Source organism: Physcomitrium patens, chromosome 11 (assembly GCF_059467195.1).
Source record: "Physcomitrium patens ecotype Gransden chromosome 11, ASM5946719v1, whole genome shotgun sequence".
NCBI classification, from domain to species: domain Eukaryota; kingdom Viridiplantae; phylum Streptophyta; class Bryopsida; order Funariales; family Funariaceae; genus Physcomitrium; species Physcomitrium patens.
Window position 1 is genome coordinate 9157674 of NC_143420.1, and position 22870 is coordinate 9180543.

Genomic DNA, 22870 nt, shown 5'->3' on the forward strand with positions numbered 1-22870 from the left:
ATTAAACTTTACAACCATGTGATATAAGTTTGTTCATCGAAAGAAGGTTCTTCCTCATCTTTGATATATGTAAGGCCTCCTTCAATCTAATCCTCTTAATTTGGTCCTTCACCACAATCTCTACCACAATGGAGCCAATTCTAATGGCTTACACCATGCCATTATCTCCCAACCATACTTTTGTTGCTGGAATTGCTTCATAAGTGTCAAATGAACACTTGTATGGTGTCATGTGCTTAGTAGCATCCGAATCTATAATCCACTTAGACATAGCAGCCATAGAGGCTCCTTCACTTGCCATGAAAGTATAATCATCTCCACCAAAACTATCACTAGCATTATTTGTATTTTTCCTATCTCTTTTCTTAGCCTTGTAGTAATTTCTAGCAAAATGGCTTGGTTTTCTACAAATATAGTAATTCCTTATGTTGCTTTTTGAATTATCATGTTGGTGTAGAAAGCTACCTTTGCCTTGTCTTGAAAATAGAGCTGAATCATCACTTTGAAGCTCATTTTTTTTTCTCTTGGTTATTTCATATGTAAGTCTTAATGTGACATAATTCATGGTAATCTCCTTCATGTTGATAGACTCCAATGCCATAATGAGGTAGTTATAGGACTCGGGAAGGTTCATGAGCAATGTCAACACAATTTTTCTATCATCAACTAGCATGTCAACAACTGCTAGTTGGTTTGCAAGTGCTTTTACCTTGTTGACATGAGCCATGAAGTCATCTCCTTCTTTCATCTTTACCATTAAGAACTTCCTCCTTATCCATAAAATATTAGTAAGGTTTCTATTTTTATAGATATTGCAAAGAGTCTTTCATGCTTCCATTAATCCATTGCAATTAATTACATGTGAAAAGTTGGCATCATCAAAATTTATTGCAATCATGCCAAAAGCCTTCTTTTCACGTCATTTGTACTCCTTCTTCACCTTCACATCAGCATCATCACTAGGAGGCTCTTCACTTTCATCAACAATGTCCGAAAGGTCCAATAAAGCCAACAAAAGCTCCATTTTTTTCTTCCAATGGTGGAAGTTGTCACTTCTAAACTTCTCATTCACTCTCAAATCCTCACCTTTACTTAAAGCCATGTCTAAAGAAGGAATGGATCAAAGAAAATCAAAAAAAGAGAAGATAGAACTCTCAAAATCAACAAGAAAGTATTGCTACCTTAGAAATCCAAAATAACCTTTTTGTGAGTAAAGTAGTGATTTTACTCTTTGATCACTCTCAACTTCACTTATAAAACTTCTCACAAGTCTTATATAATATGAAAACCTCTCTTACAAGCTTTTTCACTCTTTTCTCACTTCTAATGTCTCATAACACCTCTTTTGACTATAAGAAGATTTATTAGGAACTTAAGTACATGAAAGTTCAATGTTAGTATATCAATGAGATAGGTCAGTAAAAAAACACACTACTAGTATTGTAAAATAACATTCTAAAATATAAAACAATCTCCAAGACCATGAATGCACTTAAATACAAGTAAGAGCATAACTTCATCAACAACTAGATGCAAAAAGAGATTTAGAAGATACCAAAATCTAACATTAGCAACAATCATAAGATCTACTCTTTATAACAACAAAAAACTTCAAAGAACTTCAAAATTCATAATTAAAGGTGAGTGGGCCCATAACCTATTGAAGAAATAGAACTTTGAAGTCACAACACATAACATCAGCAAGGTTGTACATAAAAAGAGCATGGAGTAAGATGTCTCTCACTTCCAACATCCAATACTTGTAAGTTGTGGTTGTTGTCCTACAAGACAACTTCTACTTTTTGACTTTTATATACAAGATCTTTGATCCTAGGATCCTTTTGTATCTAATGTACCTCGAGGGTATCCTATGGTCCTTGGATCATTTGGCATCTTATTAACCACAAAGGTATCCAATGGTAAATATTAATTACTCTTACTTAATCTATAAATATTCTTTAGTTCATACTTTATCCTCTTGATCTTGACTCTTGGTCCTTGACCTTATCCTATATCCATAGGATGTCTTTTCTATACACCAAGAGTCCACCTTTTGACCATTAGCAATTTACTATGATAATATCTTCTACAAGGTAACTTATTCTTCTTTCACTTTTATTTCAATAATTCAATGGTTCAAAAAGGAGATATTGGAATTAAAAGCTCAATATTTAGATTAAATTAGGAGGCCAACTAATTCTCAAGCAGAATTTAGGTTTAATCTTCTATTTGGTAAGTTTGATCTTTTTCAAATTTTGTGTATTTTTTGCCAACTTAGTTGTTGAAAGGTGTGTAAAATCTTAAGCAATGTCAATAGTATAATTAATAGATATTGAAGTTCTAAATTGCCTCAAGATTAAGTTAATTTTATTAGGATTTGGTTTGAGATTTAGGAATTGATTAAGATTTAGGATTTTTTTAGGATTTAGTTAGAATTTGACTTAGGACTTAAATAAGGACTACTAAGATTTTAATTAAAATTAAATTAAGATTCAATTTGAATTTATTTAAGATATATGTTAGATTTTATTTTAATACTTTTTTTGGATTTTTTTATGATTTTTTATGTTTTTTTTTTAATTTCTTTGAAGTTTCTTTGGATTTTATTAGAGCTTCATTAGCATTTTTATAATTTAATTGGATTTATTTAGGATTCTATTAAAATTAAAATCTTATTGTTACAATACTTCTTTTATCTTTTACAACCAATTCTTCAATACATTCTCAAGTAATGAAACAAGACCAATCTATTTTAAGTGTCTAAGATCTTTTTAATCTATAACAACATAAAATCTCATCACAAATTAGGACAAACTAAATCAAAACAAAACTTAATAGAGCTTAATAGAATGAGATACGAAAGACAAAATAAGCAACCAGAATTAAGACAAAACACAATAAAATAGGAAGATACAAAATCCAATTGTATTAAGAGAAAGGTTCTAAAGCCATACCTAATGAGATGCCTCAAAAGGCCTTAGCTAGTCCTATTTATATTTTATTCTATCACCTTGGATTTTCTAGAATGTTCCTAGGTAGTGGATCCCACTTAGATAACTACCCTAAATTCCTTCTAGAAGGTTCTATAGTGGACTCTACCTAAATAATCACCCTAAACTCCTTCTAAAATATTCCATAGTGGATCCTACCTAGTCTACTAAGCTAATTCCAATTCTAAAAAATTTCATGGTTTCTAATTATGTATCCTTATATAAATATCTTATTTATATCCTGTTAGAAGTAAAGCTTTATGTAATATGATACTAGAGGATGCATAGGTTTGGAAGGAGTAGATGTCTTATTATTGTTCAACTACTATATGAAAATAATGCACATAAATATTTAATGTATAATTTACTATACAATGTGATAAGAGTTACATTATTAAATTTTAGTTAGTCATAAAATATGATTAGATTACTACTTTGAAGTAATTAATTTATAAGGGCTATTATTGAAGTTGATTTTATATTAATAATAGTTTAATATATTTAGAGCCACCTTTATCACACATTGGTGGTCCTTAGAATCTTATTTTTTTTCTTTTATTTGGTATTTAAGGCATGTATTATGTAAATCTTATAAAAAAAAGAATTTAAGAGGAATTTTAGTAGCAAAAAGAATAATTAGGGCATCCATATGAATGAATGGAGATGGATGATGAAAATCTCCATTGCTATTAGCCAAAAGGCATGCCCAATGGGCTTTAAGGAGGTTGCTCAAGGTCTTATTAGGGATTAAGATTACTCTTTCAAGGAAATTTGAACTTAAGAGACTAGGGTCACAAAATTTAGGATTTTGGCTATGATTTTGGTACAAATTTTTAGTGATTTGGAGTTTTATGAAAGAGATATAGGCGCTCAAAGTTAAGGTATTGATTTTATATCTAATGTCATTCTTTTGGACACAACACATGAGTACAAAAAGCAATGAAGGATTTGCAATTGGAATTGAAGAGAGTATTTCTTTTTCTACACTTTTTATATATTTCTTGATATATTCTAAACTATGATAAAGGAGTTATAAGAAATTGAAGTCATTGCTTACAATCTAAAAGCAGTAAATGACTCGATTTACTAATAGTTATATTTTGAGCTATATCTTAAGCAATTTGATAAGATTTTGACTAAATTTTTTTAAGAATGTGTTTTATTATGTTATTAAACTTCATATACAAATTTTTTAGTATTTTAAGTTTAGTTTTTTGAAATATAGAGAAAATAGTATTTAAGTGCTTGTAAATTAGGATTTAGAATACCTGCTAGGATTTCTAAGATGCGAAACAATCTATAGTAAGTTTTTAGTTCATTTTTTTTTTTTTTGTAGTAAAGCTTAAGGATAGATTCTACATTATCTAGAAATTTGAAAAAAATTGAATAGTTGAATCAAGAAATATAAATTTCTAAAGTTTGGGGAGAAAAAATCCTTTGCAAGAAAAAAATATTTTGAAAGGGTTTTGCTACAATTTGGGCATTCTATGCAAAGTAAAAGAGTTTTTGGGAGCCAAGACTTTATATATATGTTAAAGATGGAGATATGGAGCTATGAAAAAATTATGATATAAAGATGGATTTTTACAAGAGGATTATAGATTTTCTTTGAGCATATGGAAAATCAAACTTACCAGCAAATAGTTAGTTATGACTTGGTATAACAAAGGATGTTAGGGCATTTTTAGATGCTTTAGAAAGTCTTACATATAAAGCTTCTTAAATATAAAAGGATTTTATCAATAATTTATCTTTTGATATTATTATATTTATTTGGTCTCTATAATTACAATACATGACTTATTGAAACTTGTCTAATAAGTTAAAGCTAAACTCTCTACAACTAGATACCCGGTGTTTTTTTAGATAAAAAATCATGCCATATGACAACATGTGGTATGTGGTTAACTTGTTGACCAAGTTTTTAACCTACAAATCAGCTACAATCACATGTAAAGTCAAAACTGCATCTATAAAGCTTCTAAGAAGCTTATCTAGACAATATTATGAAATTTATTTATATTTATCTACCTAATCATATAAGTAACTATTGGAATAAATGTCTATGTCAGTGTTAGCCAGTCATATAAAATGAGATTTTTGATTTTTGAAATACTCTTTAGATTGAGATTCTTAAAGAGAGTCAATTGCTGCACTTTGTTTCTTATCCAAGCAAAACTTAACTCACACTAGAATTTTTTTGAGATTGAGGTCATGTAAATTGATTCATATATCAACTATAAAAAAGGTCTTATAAAATTTTTATAATTACCATAAGATTTATTGTCTAAATATCTAAATTATGGATTATTTCTAAAAAAATCTTTTTAAAAATATAAAAATTATAGAAAAAGTTTCAATAACCATATGACATATTTTTTTAAATCAAAAGATTCAATATGCATTTATAGATTTTTTCAGTATTTCTTTAAAAATATATTATTACTTAATATGTTATTACATACTCTTATTTATTCATATTTACTTAAGTAATATTTTGCATCAATTACAAATATTGATTATTTTTAATATTTTTATATAAAATAAGTATTATATTAAATCAATCAAAAATTATAAGTTATAGTTAAATCTTATATAATCACTTCTTTTGTATATAAAAAATAATAATTTTTTTATAAAATATATAAAACTTAATATTTAAGTTGTTTGTACATGTTATAACATAAAAATTATAATTTTTAAATATAATAAAAATTATTGTTTGAAGGATTTGATATATAATTTCATGGTTTTTATTACTAAATATAACAAGCACTTAAACAAAAAACACCTTGACTTTCATTATTTAAAGAATTAAAAACACTAAATAAGATTTAACTATCAAAGTAAGTTGACATCAAATTCAATTGCATTAAAGCCAAATTAATACCTATGTTTTTGAGATTATATTTTTAATTGAATAATTTTATCTAATCCAATGCATTTAATACAATGATTTAATTAAGCAATATCAAACTAAGTATATATGTCACTTCTATTTTTATGTATACATTGGTTATATAAATACATTAATTTTAGAGTATGAATGAATTTCAGGAACATTTTGCTTTAAGAAAGACATAGAATAAGAAATTTAATCATTCATACATTCGTTCATTGAGAGTCCCCCAAGAGGAGCCCTAAAACCAACAATCCCAACCTCCGACCTATGTGCCTTTTGGTGAGCATCAGCGGAAGTTGTGCTCTTGTCCCTTTCGTTCCCCTCACTTGTTTGCTTGCTTCCTTGTTTGTGACATTTCCTAGGGTTTTGTGGCTATGGCGTCGGGATTCGGCGTGACGGGGAAGAAGGGCCGATGCTACGACGTGTGGATGGATTTCAGCGACTGCATGTCGCACTGCTCCATGCCAGCTGAATGCACCTCCCGCCGTGACGATTACTTCGAGTGTCTCCACCACCGCAAAGAGGTGCGCCATCCCTTCGTTTCACCACCTTCCTCTATTAGATACGATTAGAGCCTCTGGGTACACCCGGTGCCGTGGAGAATGCGTGCGTGGCTTTCTGAGATGCAAAATTCCTCACTAGTCCGATCGTATATTTTTCAAATTGAAAGAGCTGTATTAGGTCTGCTTGTGAAATACGTCAGCTCTAGAGTGTCGATCGTGGAATTGCGTATTTCTGCGCTGTAGAATGGTTGCTACGGCACTTCGTATCGAATCTAGGAGGTTTGGGGAAAGCAATCAATTGCCTAACCTGGAGGAAAGAAACGAGGAATTAGGGTTTTTTGTGCTCCCTCTTCATGTTCATCATCGGGATGCATGTACACCCACTTTTGTGAAACGTCGGATGCGGTTGATGCATTCTGTCAGTTAACCTCGTGTCTCCCTTCGCAGTACTCTCGGATGAATGCTATCAACAAGGAAAGGGAGCGACAAGCTTTCGGAGATAAGAACAACAAGCCTCACGATAGTTCTGCTCACCATTAACCCTATTGATGGGTTTTGTTGGGACTTTACAGTGCCCGCGTAGGAGGCAAACGTGGTACCGAATGTAGGAATGGACTATGAAATGGATTTCCTGGATGCGCGCTCCACAGAAGTGTTCTGTTGAGTTTCCTTTGCCGCATCTTTATCATTAGTAGCTTTCTCTGTTCTCAAACCGAGTCTTCTATCAGACTCCTGTCTCACATCTGCCATTTTCAAACAATTAAGGAGGCCCTTTGGATTCTTCTGTATGCCATCGCTGTTTGTAAGGTCTTATGACTCTTTCTCTTACTCTCTCTCTCTCTCTCGCTAATGTATGTTTGGTTATGCTCTCCCCTGTTGTTTTGTTCTGTTTTCTTCATTTTTTGATTACAGGCTTCAGATTTCTTGCACTTCTGGTTATCAGTCTGTACTAGAGCAGGTTGATAGGTAGGACCTCGGAAATATGTGAAGCTAGAGGTTGGTGTTGTGGATGGCCGGAACGACGAGCAAAACATCTTTTGACATCTGCATGCACTGAGCTGACCAACCAGAGATCCACAGTGCGAATAAGATTGTAGAAGAAGCTGTAGATAAGTTTACTTGGAGTTTGTCATCATTACTTACATAAATTTCCAACACGACCACAAAACTCTGGTCGAATTCGTATTTACGAGGAGAAGGGACCTTCACTTCGAACGAAGCTGTCTTTCTGGGTGGTTCCTCTATATGCTAAGCACCCAGGTATGAATGATGTAAAGCAGTCATCAGACGGTGTTTCACCTTTCTCCTGATGCTAGTGGGCAAAGACGGTGTCATTTCTTCTTGGAGGACGGTCTGGTATCGTGCCTGAAATGCGTTGCACCGAAAACATTGAGAAGAAGCCCTAGCTAGGTGCAGAGTTAGGCAAGTGCATCTTGCAGATTTCTGATATCAAAACCATCGAACTTTGACCCCAAGCGTACATCTAGCTATGTCTAGTTTAGAAAAGATGTGACTGGGCACCAATCGTCTTGTAAACAATACTTAAAGAATTTTTATAAGGCAAACATCTCCACTTTTCGACTTAGGATCAAATAACACAAAGATTCATCGAAACATTGAAACATATATAAGTTACCATGATCAATGATCCGACATATCAAAGTTGCAAAATTACAATGTAACTTTGAAACAACGTTACAATGATCGAACATATCAAAACTCATCGAATTCATTGAATGATCATATTCCTACTCATTGATTTATCAGTTGTATAAATATGTTCCAAAGAAAGATGTTCCAGAAATTTTTCAAGTATAATTGAAATCCAACATCGTTAATACCTCACAAGTTACTTATCATAAAATATCTCACTTATGGCTGAAACCAGTCCAAAAAGAGTTATTCTACTTCTCAACTTACTTTTCCAATTTTTCGCATTCTTTGACCATCATCACATGCTGTGTGATAAGGTCTGTTGCCTTGCCAGCCATTCCGATTGTTACCTACAAAAAGATAAAGAAAAGATCACCCGAAGGCAACAAAGTTATTTCATGTAAGTCGACTGTGACAAATTGTCTAAAACAGAAACATAAACAGATAATTAGTCGTTAGAAGTGACTTGACAAAGATGAGATGGGGTGCAATGAGATGGAACCAGCAAGCTAGGAGTCTTGACGTGGGGAGAAGTGAGTGGTACTGTCAAGAACGGTGTTCAAAGCTCACCACAACAGGATTACGTAGATACTTTCGGGCCAAACGCTCCAGTGCAAGTGGCACAGTTGCACTAAACATGTAAGTTGTTCTATAAATCTTCTGAGTATCAAGTTCCTGAGTTGCAAGAAAGGCAATCATTATTAGGTCACTTGTCATCTGAAATCAAAGTGACACTGCGACAAAACCATTGCAAACAGATGCAAAGAAATAAAATAAAAAACAAAGCGAAAGCTCTCACAGCATCTTCATTTTCCGGTTTCAGATTACTGGAAGGCATTGCATCCAAAACTCCCATCACCTGCGATGATGGCAGCTTAATTAAATACCAGATATATATGCTACTGCCGAGAAAAGAGCAGCAAGATAAAAGAGAGACAGGTCCCGATGTACTTCTCCCAACTTGCGTAAAAAGATCAAGTCAATAAAAAGTGCTCCAGAATACCGTCTACTGCTCTGGAACAGGATTAAGCAGTATTTTAGCATCCTTTCGACTCTCAAGAAATTATTACAAGGCCAAGAAACATTTGACTAACATCCCTGACACCATAACTTAAGTTTTCAGAGTTTCGATCTAGACTAGAAAAGAAGTCAGAGGTGAAATAATCGATTTCTAAGAATAGGAAAAAACTCCAACGCTTCATACCCTTACCTGAGGTTCAAAGCCCAGGTCAATCATTCGATCAGCTTCGTCTAATACTACATAATTGCACTGGTTAAGAACAGCATATCTGCGAAAAAACCCCATAAAGTAGTTTTCTTTTAGATACTCACGAACAACTCGTGAGAAGCGAATGAAGAGAACATAATGCTCCGGACAGCCTGTGAGATGAAGTTACCAAAGAGAATGTTTATCATAGAAACCAAATTACAGCTGCCCGCTTTTACACAAACCTCCTTTCCAAACAGTCAAGAAGCCTTCCAGGAAATGCTATAACAATCTCACATCCCTGTCCATCAAACACTCATATATCATCACAAAGCTATAACGTTCTCGAAGACGCGATGTACATGTATGTATGTAAGCATGCAGGTACTAAAAATACATTGTGATACAATGTCAGAAATGTGAGTGTGAACTGCAACGTTGCGATTGCTTATTATTGACCAATCCATAAGGTGACTTCAAAAAGAGCAAAAATACGGCCCACTCCTGATACACTTCATGAATTCGAGTAATTCCAAGCCTTGTACATATATGATCACTTCATAGCCCAGAATGTTTTTTGACTTGAATACTTTTTATTAAGAAAATTAAAAAGTAGAGGAATAGGTCAAATAGCTTATAGCATCACTACCCTGCTTGTCTCAACTTAAAGCCTTGTTCTTCAATGGATTGACCTCCGACAATCGACACAACACGGATGTCCTGAAGTCAGGACGGAAACAATGAGTTTTTTGAAAGGATTAAATGATTATACGACTTGGCCATCAGTCATATTATAACAAACTTCAGAGAAATCAAAATACCTCCAAAAATGCAACAGATTGAAAGAAATTTGCGCGAGAGCCTCAGCAAGTTAAAAACGATTCTTAAAGTAGTACATAATAGCGACGTATAGCTGTCCAGCAGCAACACAGGGTGCTTAGTATACACACAAGAAAATGTGCGAATTTGACAGTCTCATCTTCAATCTGTTGTGCCAGCTCTCTAGTAGGCGCCATGACCACCGCATAGGGCCCTAAAAAAAAAAATCAATTACATTTTCTTGTCAAGTCTAGAGAAGAATTGACAGTACAATGTGTTAACAATAAGCAGAAAATACAACTGCATCCTCGAGGACAAAGCCAGAGGAAATCGCAGAAAAGAGACACCTCACTCTAGCAATGTAAAAATGAAGTAGAAACATAAATCTGCTTACAACTCTTTCCAAGTGAATCCAGAAAAGCAGTGACGAGATGATATGAAAGAATATTTTATGGAAAAAGATGGACCTTCTGCTTCAATATCATCTGTCATTGGAGGAAGCTTAGAAATGTAGGTGAGCATGGGCAATACAAATGCTGCTGTCTTCCCAGAACCTGGATTAGGAATATCAAATTAATGATACATTTCATTCACCTACATGAATTGCAGAGTTCGCCTCTGAAAAAGAATACTTAGGCAATGTCTAAGAAACTTCACGTCTTAAAGACGAATTAGAATTTCTTATATCAGAATTAAAATTGTCAGCGCTTACTGCAATATCACAATTCTTGAGTGGAACGACACCTACTGCAAATTCATTTGATATAAGGAAATGATGTACGTAGGCAAAGTTACAACATAATATTATCATTCACCGATATGCAAGGTATTGAAGGCAGTTGCAAGTACCAGTTTCGGCTATACCAATGACATCACGTTGCTGAAGTCCAATAGGTATGGCAGCCATCTGAATAGGTGACGGTTTTGTGTATCCAACTTTTTCCACAGCTCTTAATAGCTCTTGGCTAAGATCACCCTCCGCCCAGTTTCGCATTGGTCTTGGGATGCGTGAACCCTATGTATCGAAAGGTGGACCAACCTCCAAAAAAATCATGAACCCATTCCTCAACTTGCAAATTGAATGAAATTATTTATCTCAAGATCCCAACTAGGCAGACCTTGAAACGAGCCATAACATAGTACATAGACTTCTAACTGCACACAGAGGCCTTAACAACTCAATCATGAAGATCCAAAATCATCGACACTACTGAACACCAGCTCACCTTGTTCGAAATGTTGTAGTCCTCTCGGAAAATTCGCCAATCTCTCTCCGTCATATCCTCAACCTACATAAAGCCAATACAATAAGTCAACCCCATGACAAATTAAGATTATATGCCTCGCAATATGTCAATCAAATGCTAATTTTAGAGCATGAAATTAGATAGTTACTAACCGGAATACGGTGCATTCCAACGTTAGGTAATACTATCTTCATCGTCAAAAAAATGGAGACGTGTTGGTTGAAAGGGAGGACATACTACCTTCTTTTCAGACCAATGACGATCAACACGCATATCAAATGCGTCATACAGATTTGCTACATCCTCCTGCTTCTGTGCAACATTTTCCTCTGGCATCTCCTCGATTCCATTTTTAAGCTGTTCCCCGAGTCAAAGAATGTAAGGAGCATTCATCTATTATGTAGAGCACAACATTACATGTAGTGGACTAAATCTCTAGGACCAACAGCTAAAGGATGGAACAGAAACATTGAAAATAACTCAAAAAAAGTACGGGGGACAGTATTGCAGAGTGATAAACAGTCAATTGTTGATATCACTGGATTTTTTGTTCATCCTAGTGTGAAGTTTAGGCAACAGTATAACTGTGCACTACCTCATTATAAATTCTGTGTAATGCAACCTCGTAACAAATGTCAAAAATACAAATGCCTCAGGTTACTTAACATTGCCAAATACATTTCAGTACAGAGTTTTAAGCCCCAGATCATCCAGATAAGACTCTTGAGCAGTCCATGTTCGAGGATTTCCGTTCTGTATATTCTGGAGCTCCAAATCCTGGTAAATGAAAATGATCAAATTAAGGTTTCCCAAGAACAAGAAATTCTAAGGTTTTGATTACCCGAATTTCTTTCCTCAAATCATTTACATTCTTGGTTGCCAGCTGGAACCCACAACCATCTGAGTTAGAGAATGTCATTCAAAAACTTTAAAAGAAAATTTAAAAAATGAGAGCGCACCAAACCTCATCACCACCACAAATCAAGGAGGGAAATTAACTGAACCTTCTTTTGTTCACGCCGATCCATGCCTGCTCGAAAACCTCGACCGAATAGAAGCTGAGCTTCATGTGGGTTTTGATATCTGCGTTGCAATTGAAATTAGACGTCTTCGTCGCAATATTTTGCAAAATGACCTTCAAAATCACTCATTGTATGTGTGAATATACTATTGTAGACATAAAAAACAAGTCGAACTCGCAATTCCAAGCCCCCACCAAAACTCTGACAGCATTCAATGCCTTTCACTATGACTCTAGCTAGCTGAGTTCTTTCTGAACATGACATATATTCTAGACTTCTTCGTATTTGAACAAAGAACGGTAAAAGAAGGACTAATCACATTGGATTCATGTCTCTTGAAGTATCTTCCGTGCTCTCCCAATCAAAGGAAAAGCGGAACTTTTCACTTGGCTTGACCACTCGCTTCTTGAACTTCTTGGCACCTAAATACTGCACCCACAAAACTCCAGTAACAATAAGGATAACTCCCTGAGATTACACCCAAAAGATACAACCTGATTTGGAACGTAAAACTTCAATTTTGGACATGTTGTAAAATAAGCGCAAGAATTGAGCATGCTTGATTGATATGACAATCTCACTGATTTTCCGTTCAAGATCAAAGCAAAAAACTTTTACTGACAAGTTGTACAATTTTAATAAGAAAATCGAAAGAAGTACCTACTTGTTCCTTAATCAGCTCTAGTTCCTTTTCATGCTCACGTTGTGCCTGTTTCTGTAAGCGTTCCTTCTCACGTTGTTTTATCTCTTCCTCGCGCTCTCTTTCCCTTTCTCGACGGTCACGATCACGCTCCTGTTCGCGAGCCTGGCGAATTTCGTGGTCATGATCACGACCCCTTTCACGTGATTTTTCGCGAGGTTGATCTCTATCTGCAATTAACTATGCAGAACCACCGATGAACACACTATATGCCAATAATGAGTATGAGGGTTTCAAGTACATACGATGCTCATGGTTACTCTATGATGCTATCAATTCATGAAAGACTCTTTGGATCTTTCCAAGAATTAGTTGTAAACACGTACTGAGAAAAGCTAAGGTACAAAAGGAAGCTATCAATGGAATACAAAGACCAACCTTCATGACTCTTGCTTTTACTTTCAGTCCCCATCAAAAGCTTACAAGACTCCTCATTCCTGCATGCATATCACTGAGATTGCCAATTCAGCAAATTGACCAGCACGTACTACTGTGCACCATATCTGGCTTAAGTCAGTGCCATATATGCTCAGAAAGAGGCGGAAATCGAGATTGAAGCAAGGATAGTGCGGAAGGAGTATAGTAGCACAGATCCACATAAAAAATACCTTTTCAGCTGTTCAGCTGCTTCTTCACGTCGACGTTTCAATGCGATCTCTACTCTCTGCGCCTTTGTCAAAAACACTGGCTGTAACCACAAACCCGTCTTGGTAAGGCAGAAGAGAAAAACGTGAGAAGGCAAAAGCCTGACATGAGACGTAGAGGGGTACACTTGCTCAACACCTTGAAACCAAAAATTTCTGTCAGGGTCTTACAGCAGTAAATAAAATCGACATCCAAACACACCTACAGAACTCAAGAAATCCAGAATTCGGATTCTAAAACTTTGCACCAACCTGTGCTTAAGAAGCAGACCGACTCCGCTTTCGTGTCATGGTCTAAGAGTTTAAACCTAGACTTCCATATAAATTTTTCCCGAGAATTTCATTGTCACATAAGTACATTACCCCTCGCATTACAGGCTCAATACTTTCTACAAAATAAGAATCCAAATCGCATCTGCGCATGCAGCATTGTTGGAAACATTACTCCTAGAAATTCCGTGTTCATCAAGCTTCAGATAAAGTGGTAAAACTATCTGTGGAAGACATCAAATGTTCAAACTAATACGAACAGAGCATTTTAAGTTCAATAGCTTAAGTCCAAATTATCACATATTTACTAGGTCAAAAGATTTCCAGTTTTTGCCCAGCTTCCGGATATACAAGGAGCTATAACGCCACGCATACTGAACTCCACAAAGAGGATCTATACTTGCCGATATCTTGAAAGAAGCATCGTTTTATTCCCACATGTGACAATTCGTCACCAGAAAAATAGCATTTATTGCTAAAGATCTATCATGTAAAAATTAAAAATTCTTACATGGAGGCTTGAAAATATCATAACGTTTCAGAAGCTAAAATTTGCAATATCGAATTTTATGGTAGCCAAATCCACTTAAACATACTCAAAATGGTAAAACGTTATGAGTATACCTTTGCCTGCTGCACTGAATCCTCCTTGCACTTCTTCAAAAAGCCTTCCAATGATAGGGGCTGCGACTAACTTCAAAGGTCAATCAAGTCTCAACCTCACAAATACGTGATAACTACATTGTTACTGACAATGGTGCCATATTCCAAGACTAGCTAGCCACTCTTTTTGATTAGAGAAATTTTAAGGGCATGTTGCAAAGATCCAACCTACGAAAAGTCCGAACTAACCTCAGGCTTTCTGTTATTCTCTTGAATTCTTGGATTCGGCCTGCCGCCATCTACAGGAAAAACCTGGTCGTCCTCAATTATTTGATTGCTACCAAAATTCTCCTTAGATTTACTGAATTCTTTTTCCTTCTCAACTCCCTTACTCTTTTCCCTCTGGATTTCCTCCTCCTTTTTCTCTTGACTATGGCTATCGTCCGTCTCCTTCCGATCAAGCCTCCTCTTGCGATCCCTACTGTGACTTCGGCATCCGTGTTCATCACTCATCAACTTCTCACGGCTCCTACACCGGCTAGTGACTGCGTCCTTCCAATCACGACTCACATTTCTTGACCTTCGATGAACAGGTGACTGAACTGGAGACCGACTCTGCTCGTCCCTCCCTCCTCGCCAATCCTGACTGGTACTTCGACTCCGATGCGAACGATAGTGATTATCGCTACGTTCTGCACTACCTCTACTAAGCAATCTGTAATGCACTGTGCCCTTGGCCTTACGGATTGAGCATCCATGCTCACCATGATGGTGTCGATTTGATACCGTCGATCGGTCTCGATCACGCCAAGTCAAACATGACGACATAACGAGGGATCAATCAGGTTCAAATGCTCTACAGGTTGCATTTCAAATGTAACTTAAAAATTGTAAAATATCAGACGCTCTCCAGAGTAAGATTTTCTGAGTTAGAACAAATAAAATTGGAATCAGGAAATTATATCCTTAGTAGGGAACGAAAATTGCTAACTGTGCTGGAATCTGAGAACTTCAATAATTTACAAAGTCAAAAACTGCTGACAACCATGCCAACAATCACAATGGAAGCATACCAATGACACTCAAATTTCCTACCACAAGAAAAAAAACTCAATTCGAGTGCAATTTATCAATGGCACTCAAACACGCACCTCCCCGTCAAAGTCATCGCAGCAGTAGAAAGGTGAACGAACCTCGAACTAAACCTTCCATGTGGAATGCTCTGCGCTCTTCCCCCCCTCTCGGTAAACTTAATTCAAAAAACTCAGAACGAATAACTTCATCTCCAATTCAATTCTGCCATCTACGATACTGAATCGGAGGTTTTAAAACGCTCACAAGAATAACAACCCCTAAAAAAAAATAAACAGCCATAGTCGAAAATGCAACCAACAAGACTACGCACAGCACTCCATCCAACAATACAATGCTAAAAACCGCAATGCCCAACCACGCAGCAACAAAATAAGTGAAATGAGCAAGTCTCTATACCACCACGCAACAAAAACAAGCTAAAAAAACGCAGAAACGAACTGCGCAAGATTACCTGCTAATCGACCTCAACCGCTGCGGCAGCCAGACGACAACGAACACGGACGTCACCGCCACTGGACGACAAGGCTCTGGCACCCTCCCTGCCCGAAATTTATGGATGAATGTGGACAATAGGATGAAACCTGAATTGTGGAGGATGAATTTTATGGATGGATGTAGTCCATCATATGGGTGGATGTAGTCCATTGTATGGATGGATGTTCATCTTTTATGGATGGATGGCTGGATGGATGGATGGATGGCTGGCTGGCTGGCTGGCTGGCTGTTGATCTTTTATGGATGGATGGATGGATGGATGGCTGGCTGGCTGGCTGGCTGGCTGTTGATCTTTTATGGATGGATGGATGGCTGGCTGGCTGGCTGGCTGGCTGTTGATCTTTTATGGATGGATGGATGGATAGGTAGAATCGTCAGTCATTGGACATCCTTCCTGGTCTATGGAACTAGTGTGAGGGGAGAGACCAATACTATTTGTAAAAAACAAGAATAATACTGATAATAAAAATTAATTAATTTCCTCGATGTTTTGAGTTATTAAAAGGATGAAATAATTCTTCTGAAGAAAATTTTCACGTAAAACATCTTAACAATATAAGTATTATGATAATATAGTTTATGTTACATGAGAAATAATTTGAAATTATAAATAAGATATTTGTTAGATGTTTGGTAAACAATATTACTTTTTCACTTTAATTTTTGTTATATATTTGGAATATTTTGAACTCCTTAATAACAATGTTGAGCCTTTCAAAGAATGTATATAATTTCTTTTGGAAATTGGGTTAAGTTGTCTTACCCGAAAAGATTCCTTAGCTGCTTGAGCAAAAAACTATCATGAGCTGAAGTACAAATTGGATCTTCTTGCAAGTATTATGGAAAAAATAAAAATAAAAAAATCAATTTATGACTTTTTTATTATTCTTCTCAATCTAGGATAGATAGATAGATAGATAGATAGATAGATATATTTAAAATTCTTATCTACATTATAATATTACTACTAAATTATCTTATCTTTAAAACTTAAATTTTGATATTTATTTATATATCACAAGATTGTTAATTTATATATTTAATCAATAATTTGTATTCTGAAGTTTCAAATTGAATTGATCATAATTATGGAAAATCAGGAGCTTTATTAAATACAGTTTTTAAATTTTACATATTATAAATCGAATAAATAAATGATTCACATACAAAACAAATTGAGGTTATTTTTATTCTTCTCAGTTTTATATTTTAATTTTATATTTATATTTATATTCAATTTTTCAATTTATATTTTGTAATATTTGTATATAGACTTTCTAAACTTTTTGCACAAACTTATCTACATGTATTGAGATATGAAGTTGTATCTTTAATAATATAACAAGATTCATTGAGGTATACCAAAGTGTGTATTTTATTAAGATTAAATGCATTAATTTAATTTATATAAATATTAAAAAAAAAAATAAAGAAAATACACAAATGTAATAGTATGGTATTATATAAAAGTTTTTTATGGTTTGAATGTAATTATTTAATCTAAATTTAAGTAGTATTGATGTTATATATATATATATTATTTATCTATGAAATATATTATTTCTTAACTCTTTATAAAACATATGAATTAATAAGCTATGACTTAATTGATCAATATACAATGATTTTAATAAAAAATATTTTGGTGTAATAAAATTATGTCTCATTCAAGATTTCATGCTATACTTTGTTTGTATAAATTTCATTTCATGTATTATAATATGAACATCTTTTTAAAACAACCCATGCAAACATTTTGAGTAATAGTTCTTTTAGGCTAAAGTTGTAAGAGATAGTTGCATGTACTTATTCTCAAGTAAATTATTACTTGACAAGATACTATTTATTTCAAAAATAATTTTAAAATATTCAAACATTCAAATTTTATAAAAGATAAATTTTTGAAGTTAATATAAGAAAATTTTATAATATAAATGCATGCATATATGTCTACATACATATACACAAACATCTCTATGAGGAAAGGGATAAATAATAAATATTCTATTATCATTAAATCTTTAATATATCAAGTACAGTCTCGATTTGGGACTAAACCTGTCCTACTAAAACATTTAACACTCATTTCCATGCATTTCAAGTTATATTTTTGGTGCAAAGACAGTACAATGGTGTTCCTTGCATTTTTTTACTTACAACAAGGTCCAAAACTTCTCATTCTCACAACTAATTCGTTGACATCTCATCTACAAAACCTCAAATTCGTACATAACACAATCAAGTCAGTTCATAAATGTGCTCAAAAGGTCGAGGATCACCAAAATTAAAACAGCGTATAAACCATGCTTCTTGTCATCAGCCAAAACCACATGCTGATTGAATTTCAAGCACATTAAGGTTATTAAACGCGTTGTAAGTCATTGTGAAGAATTCCAAAAAAGTTGTCGTTCAACGAGGAAGAATTTCATCTTTTTATCTTTTTTATTAATTTTTTTTGCCAATAAGACAATAGGTAGCAATCGGAAAACTGGCTGGCAGAGACAAGAATTCTGTCACACCAGCTGCTTTACAGGATAAAAGGCTCATGCTTTTACATCACTGCCACCTTTCGAGCTTCGCCGTTGAGCAGCCATGAAAGGAAAAAAGAATGGAAAAAGACGATTTGTCAAGACATCGAAGGGGAATCATAAATCAAGCACAAAGGAACAACCAGGTGGTTACTTTGGTAAGCGATCAGCGAGACTGGAATGTTGACCCCCAATCAGATACCCCAACCTCAGAGCAAGCTTCATGCCCCACCCATGTCGGCATCTTCTACATGTGCGAACAGGTTTCGAACACAATCAATAAGCACATAGACGAGTTGAAAGAATGATCGAGTGGTGTTTATATTGAATAGCTTGTGCCTTGAACATCAGGTACAGTGCCATGAAACGGTATGAAATCAGTAACCTCGGTTGCACATACTCCAACTCAATCTGGAGACTATTCTGCAATGAAAGGGATGCATAATATGTGAAGTTATCTTCTCTAGCTTATGTTACATTACAGGCTAGAGCTATGGTGCACAGAATTAAGTATGCAAGTATGTTTATGTTCAGGATGTGACCTGTACAGGCTAGAACTATGGTGCACTAGAAGATTCGTCGCATTCAGAACAAGTCCACCCGAATTATCAAAGCTACAGCAAATGAACCACAGCCTAACTGTGTGTGAGAGACTACAGGAGACTTGATGGCTGATAAACTGGAGGTAGTGGCCAGGTTTCTCTCGCATGCATCAGAGGAAACTAACCACCTGTTATGAGATGCTCATCTTAACTCTCCTATCCCCCTGCTTCCGGGCAATCAATCCAAGGTAAGGAAAATTTCTAGTTCACAAAACAAAATTGTCCAGAGACTGCCCATTTATAAACCATCGACAAGCCTTTTTGTGCATTAATCAGATCAGGTGACCTTAAGAAAACAAAACACATGAAGCCGAAATGAGCAAAAATAAACAGAAGGTCAGTACTCGAGTTCTCGACCAAATGATCCTCCCAGCGAGTACTAACTCTTCCCAATGTTGAGAGTTTCTGTGAGTTCTTACAAACTGTGCTCCTTGCTGCTGCTGCTGCTGCTGTTTCATAAAACTAGTCCAGCATGTAAATCTCACCATCAGCAGAACCTTAAGTCTATGGTAGCAATGGACGTTATTCCTAGACGCTGGTTACTATCAAAATCAATCTCAACATAAGTCGACGAAACGTTACTTTCGCAGACCTTAAATGATCCACTGCTATACAAAAGAGCAACAGCTTCACGGTTTAGAAACTATACATAAACCCAATAATACCGCAGAGGGCACTGACATTCTAAACCTAATGGTTTGAAACACCCAAAGCTGGTCGCCCTTGCCGGTTGAAATAATAGACGAAGTAAAATAGGGGAGGGACACTGCAAATGATGTACAAGCACTTTGAAGGTAGATGATTCTATTCAGCCTAGCACCTCTACTCCCACTTGAGAATTCCACCACTACTGTTCAACCAGGAAAAAACGCTACGAGTTCATCACCTTAATTTGAACTACAACTGTCCCGTCAGTCCCGCACAACTTGAGAGGCAGTCCTATCTTTAAAATAAAAAATAAATAAAATAATCGTTCAGTTAAGTCAGAAGCATGTTTCTCTTATTGTAGTATCTCGAGTGTCTCCTAGTTCACATTCAAATCCCCTTCTTACGCTACATATCCAGAAAACTTTGAACTGATATAGACAGTCTTACAGAATCCAAGAGCAAAATCTTGAAGCTCGACAATTGCTCTTCACGCTACGCAACCGAGTTTTCGGTCCCTAACTGCAATTAATTTGATGGAATCACTGGGAAGCAGACTCTCCATCGTTCCCCGCATGTGCCTTCACTAACATCATGGAAGCCACACAAGTCTAGGCTTCGTCACACTCGAACCAGACCTTCTCATTCTTTCTCTCACTCTTCCTGCAATCAGCCGAAATCACAGCTCCTCTCCTTGAGGTTTCCTTGTAACGGTTCTCTGTGATTGCTAGCACTCGGTGCTAACAATCGACGCCATTTCGCTAGCCCACGTTTTGAGCTGGCCCTTCATGTCAATGCTGGGATCAAGGAACGGGGTGTTAATAAGCGGGGAGTCTGGGCGCCGCGGCCAGAGCAGGTGCTGAACGGGAGTAAACCGGCTCTGCGACAGAACGTTTTGGTTTGGGTGCGTATTTTGGACCGAGGCCTGGCTTTGGCTTTGGGGAGAGTTGTATGGAGGAATGCCCTGTCGTTGCAAACCTGGGAACATTCTCACCACGGGTGGTGTGAGGTCGTCTTTGCTGACCTCGAATCCGAGATCCTTCAACCCTCGGAGCTCCTCGTACTCCAAGTCGGTCAGGCTCTTAGTGCCCTTCAACCTCCGCCGCCGAACAGCCTTCGGAGCGTGCTTAATCGGTAATTGATCACTGTTATTGCTCGAGTTCTCCTGCAAAGGGCCTCGAGAAAGACGTCCGGGATTGATGGTGGACAGCTTCGAAGGGCGGTTGGCAAGAATCTTCTCAAAGAGGTCGTTCTCCATTTCCTCGTCCTCCGTAACACCCATCAAGGGACCCGAAGGTAGCTGAGGGAGTGGAAGAAAATCCTGCAATGGGTTTTCTTCACTTGGATACCTGAATTGATGGACAGTGTCAGACTTCGTCAGCGTTTGGGATACGCTCGAGAGCTGCGCATTCGAGATATCTGCGAACCGACGGGGATTCACCTCGCCACCGAGGGTCTGTCTCCGAGTCGGGTCCCTCTCTACACACCCCTTCAAATGCTGCTCTCCATCAGACAGGCGCCGGATCTCTAGTCGAGAGCGTGAGGGGTTCAGCGCCCTTTCTCCAACCCGCAGTCGCGGCTTAACAGTCCCACTCGCTACGTCCCCTTGGGTAGTCGACAACACCACAGGTGCAATCTCTCGGCATCGGAAGGGTGAACCCATGTCCTTGTCGATGACACCCGGTGGCGATCCTAGCCTGGACGATGGCCACTTCACGACATTGTCGTGAAACCATTGCTCATCCAGCTGCTCCAACACGAGCTCCGCCACCTTAGTCTCCTCGCGCGTGCAGCCGCCGCGGACGCTGCTCCCGCTACAGCTGCTGCCACTGCTACTACTGTTTGGCAGCGCGGAAATCCCACCGGCAGCAATATCTGCACTTAGTCCCACATCCTCAGCGACATCCCTCGCCTCAGGAACTCCCCCAAGCGACGATGAGTGCCCCGTAGATCCCTCTCTGCAAGCCCAGTACCATTGCAGAGCGGGCCTCGGCGAGGTATCCGACATCTCCAATCCAACGACCCAACGAAATTATTGCTCTTTTTTCAATGCACCTCTCACACCTTCCGCTTCTTCACACGCCGCATGCTCTCCAATCCAATCCGCACCGCTGCGCATCGCCCCGCTTCCTCCTCTTGAAGGCATGCTCGTTTCTCCCCACTCCCATCAGCATTTCGGCCTGCATCACCCACGCCACCTCAGTTCTATCAACACCCCTCAAAAAATCCGTCGGCAAACCGCCTCCACGCCGCCACCTCCGTCCCACAACCACAACTCCAACAATCCTATCTCACTCCCCCACTCAAACTCCCCCTCCTCACCTGAATCCCTTCCACCGCTGCACAGAAATACCGAAACCCAGTAATGTCGGCGAATATTGATCCACCCCGAGCCGTTCCAGGCTCAACCTCCTACCCCCTTTCAAACCTCTACTACTCCTGTCTAACGACTACAAATATACAATCTAATCAAACTACTACACAAAAAAACTACAACAAAAGCACTACTCCACTACTCACTACAACTAAACAAACTGTAGACTACCTCCTGCGCGGCTACGCCTACGCTACCACCACAAACGCGACCCCCTTTTCCCACAACGGGAGGATTAGAGTTCCACTTTGAAGACGACGACGACGACAATGGGACGAATGGGACAACGATCGTCGTCGTCGTCAAACGTTGATTGATGGGCTCGATGCTCTCCTCCCCCTTTCTTCGATGAACGGCGCCTGTTTCGCGTCCCCCGCCTCGGAGGGGGGCTCTAGAACGTTCTCGGGCCCTGGCGGCGTTGAAGCTTTTTTTCCGTTTCGGTTTCCACTTTTAGGGGGGGGGGGTTGTCTTTTTGGAGATTAGCTTTTGTGTGATAAGCGATGGAGGGAAAAATAAATGAATGAAAATAATTTATAAATACTTTTATAGGACCAGGTCGAGCTTTAGCCAA

The 22870-nt window shown here is 37.2% G+C and overlaps 3 protein-coding genes across 25 annotated transcripts; 1 reads left to right on the forward strand and 2 right to left on the reverse strand.

Annotated features, from left to right (window-relative positions):
• The first annotated feature begins 6210 nt into the window (after positions 1-6210).
• LOC112288627 (NADH dehydrogenase [ubiquinone] iron-sulfur protein 5-B) lies at positions 6211-7188 on the forward strand. The gene is made up of 2 exons (XM_024533019.3): positions 6211-6416; positions 6843-7188. The coding sequence occupies exons 1-2, from the start codon at positions 6267-6269 to the stop codon at positions 6933-6935; spliced, it is 243 nt and encodes an 80-aa protein (XP_024388787.1). The 5' UTR covers positions 6211-6266; the 3' UTR covers positions 6936-7188.
• Positions 6247-16176, reverse strand: LOC112288624 (DEAD-box ATP-dependent RNA helicase 21). 23 transcript variants are annotated; one of them, XM_024533007.3, is made up of 22 exons: positions 16107-16176; positions 15712-15782; positions 14810-15484; positions 14582-14647; positions 13652-13731; positions 13422-13480; positions 13008-13213; positions 12663-12772; positions 12326-12404; positions 12163-12204; positions 11562-11678; positions 11301-11363; positions 10924-11089; positions 10542-10628; positions 10152-10288; positions 9905-9975; positions 9259-9337; positions 9000-9062; positions 8848-8907; positions 8619-8723; positions 8316-8398; positions 7487-7760 (listed from the first exon to the last, which is right to left on the reverse strand). In XM_024533007.3, the coding sequence occupies exons 3-22, from the start codon at positions 15386-15388 to the stop codon at positions 7727-7729; spliced, it is 2286 nt and encodes a 761-aa protein (XP_024388775.1). In that variant the 5' UTR covers positions 15389-15484; positions 15712-15782; positions 16107-16176; the 3' UTR covers positions 7487-7726. The 23 variants fall into 23 exon arrangements, 16 of the variants coding, with proteins under 16 accessions (XP_073393386.1, XP_073393385.1, XP_024388775.1 ...); XM_090254248.1 differs by having other exon boundaries at positions 14810-15416; positions 16107-16164; XM_073537285.2 differs by lacking the exon at positions 16107-16176 and adding an exon at positions 6247-7448 and having other exon boundaries at positions 7695-7760; positions 14810-16100.
• Positions 16177-19596: 3420 nt separating this feature from the next.
• Positions 19597-22509, reverse strand: LOC112288759 (uncharacterized). Its single transcript, XM_024533291.3, has 2 exons — positions 22248-22509; positions 19597-22105 (listed from the first exon to the last, which is right to left on the reverse strand). The coding sequence occupies exon 2, from the start codon at positions 21931-21933 to the stop codon at positions 20653-20655; it is 1281 nt and encodes a 426-aa protein (XP_024389059.1). The 5' UTR covers positions 21934-22105; positions 22248-22509; the 3' UTR covers positions 19597-20652.
• Positions 22510-22870: the final 361 nt, after the last annotated feature.

Bases quoted from the DNA above. Each gene is read 5' to 3' on its own strand.
- LOC112288624 (XM_073537285.2), bottom strand. From the start codon at position 15,388: ATGTCGTCATGTTTGACTTGGCGTGATCGAGACCGATCGACGGTATCA. The intron at 14,648-14,809 runs GTTAGTTCGGAC...CTTTGAAGTTAG, and splicing joins AGAATAACAGAAAGCCTGAG to TCGCAGCCCCTATCATTGGA. The intron at 11,090-11,300 runs GTGAGCTGGTGT...TTCGATACATAG, and splicing joins ACTACAACATTTCGAACAAG to GGTTCACGCATCCCAAGACC.
- LOC112288627 (XM_024533019.3), top strand. From the start codon at position 6,267: ATGGCGTCGGGATTCGGCGTGACGGGGAAGAAGGGCCGATGCTACGAC. The intron at 6,417-6,842 runs GTGCGCCATCCC...CTCCCTTCGCAG, and splicing joins GTCTCCACCACCGCAAAGAG to TACTCTCGGATGAATGCTAT.
- LOC112288759 (XM_024533291.3), bottom strand. From the start codon at position 21,933: ATGTCGGATACCTCGCCGAGGCCCGCTCTGCAATGGTACTGGGCTTGC.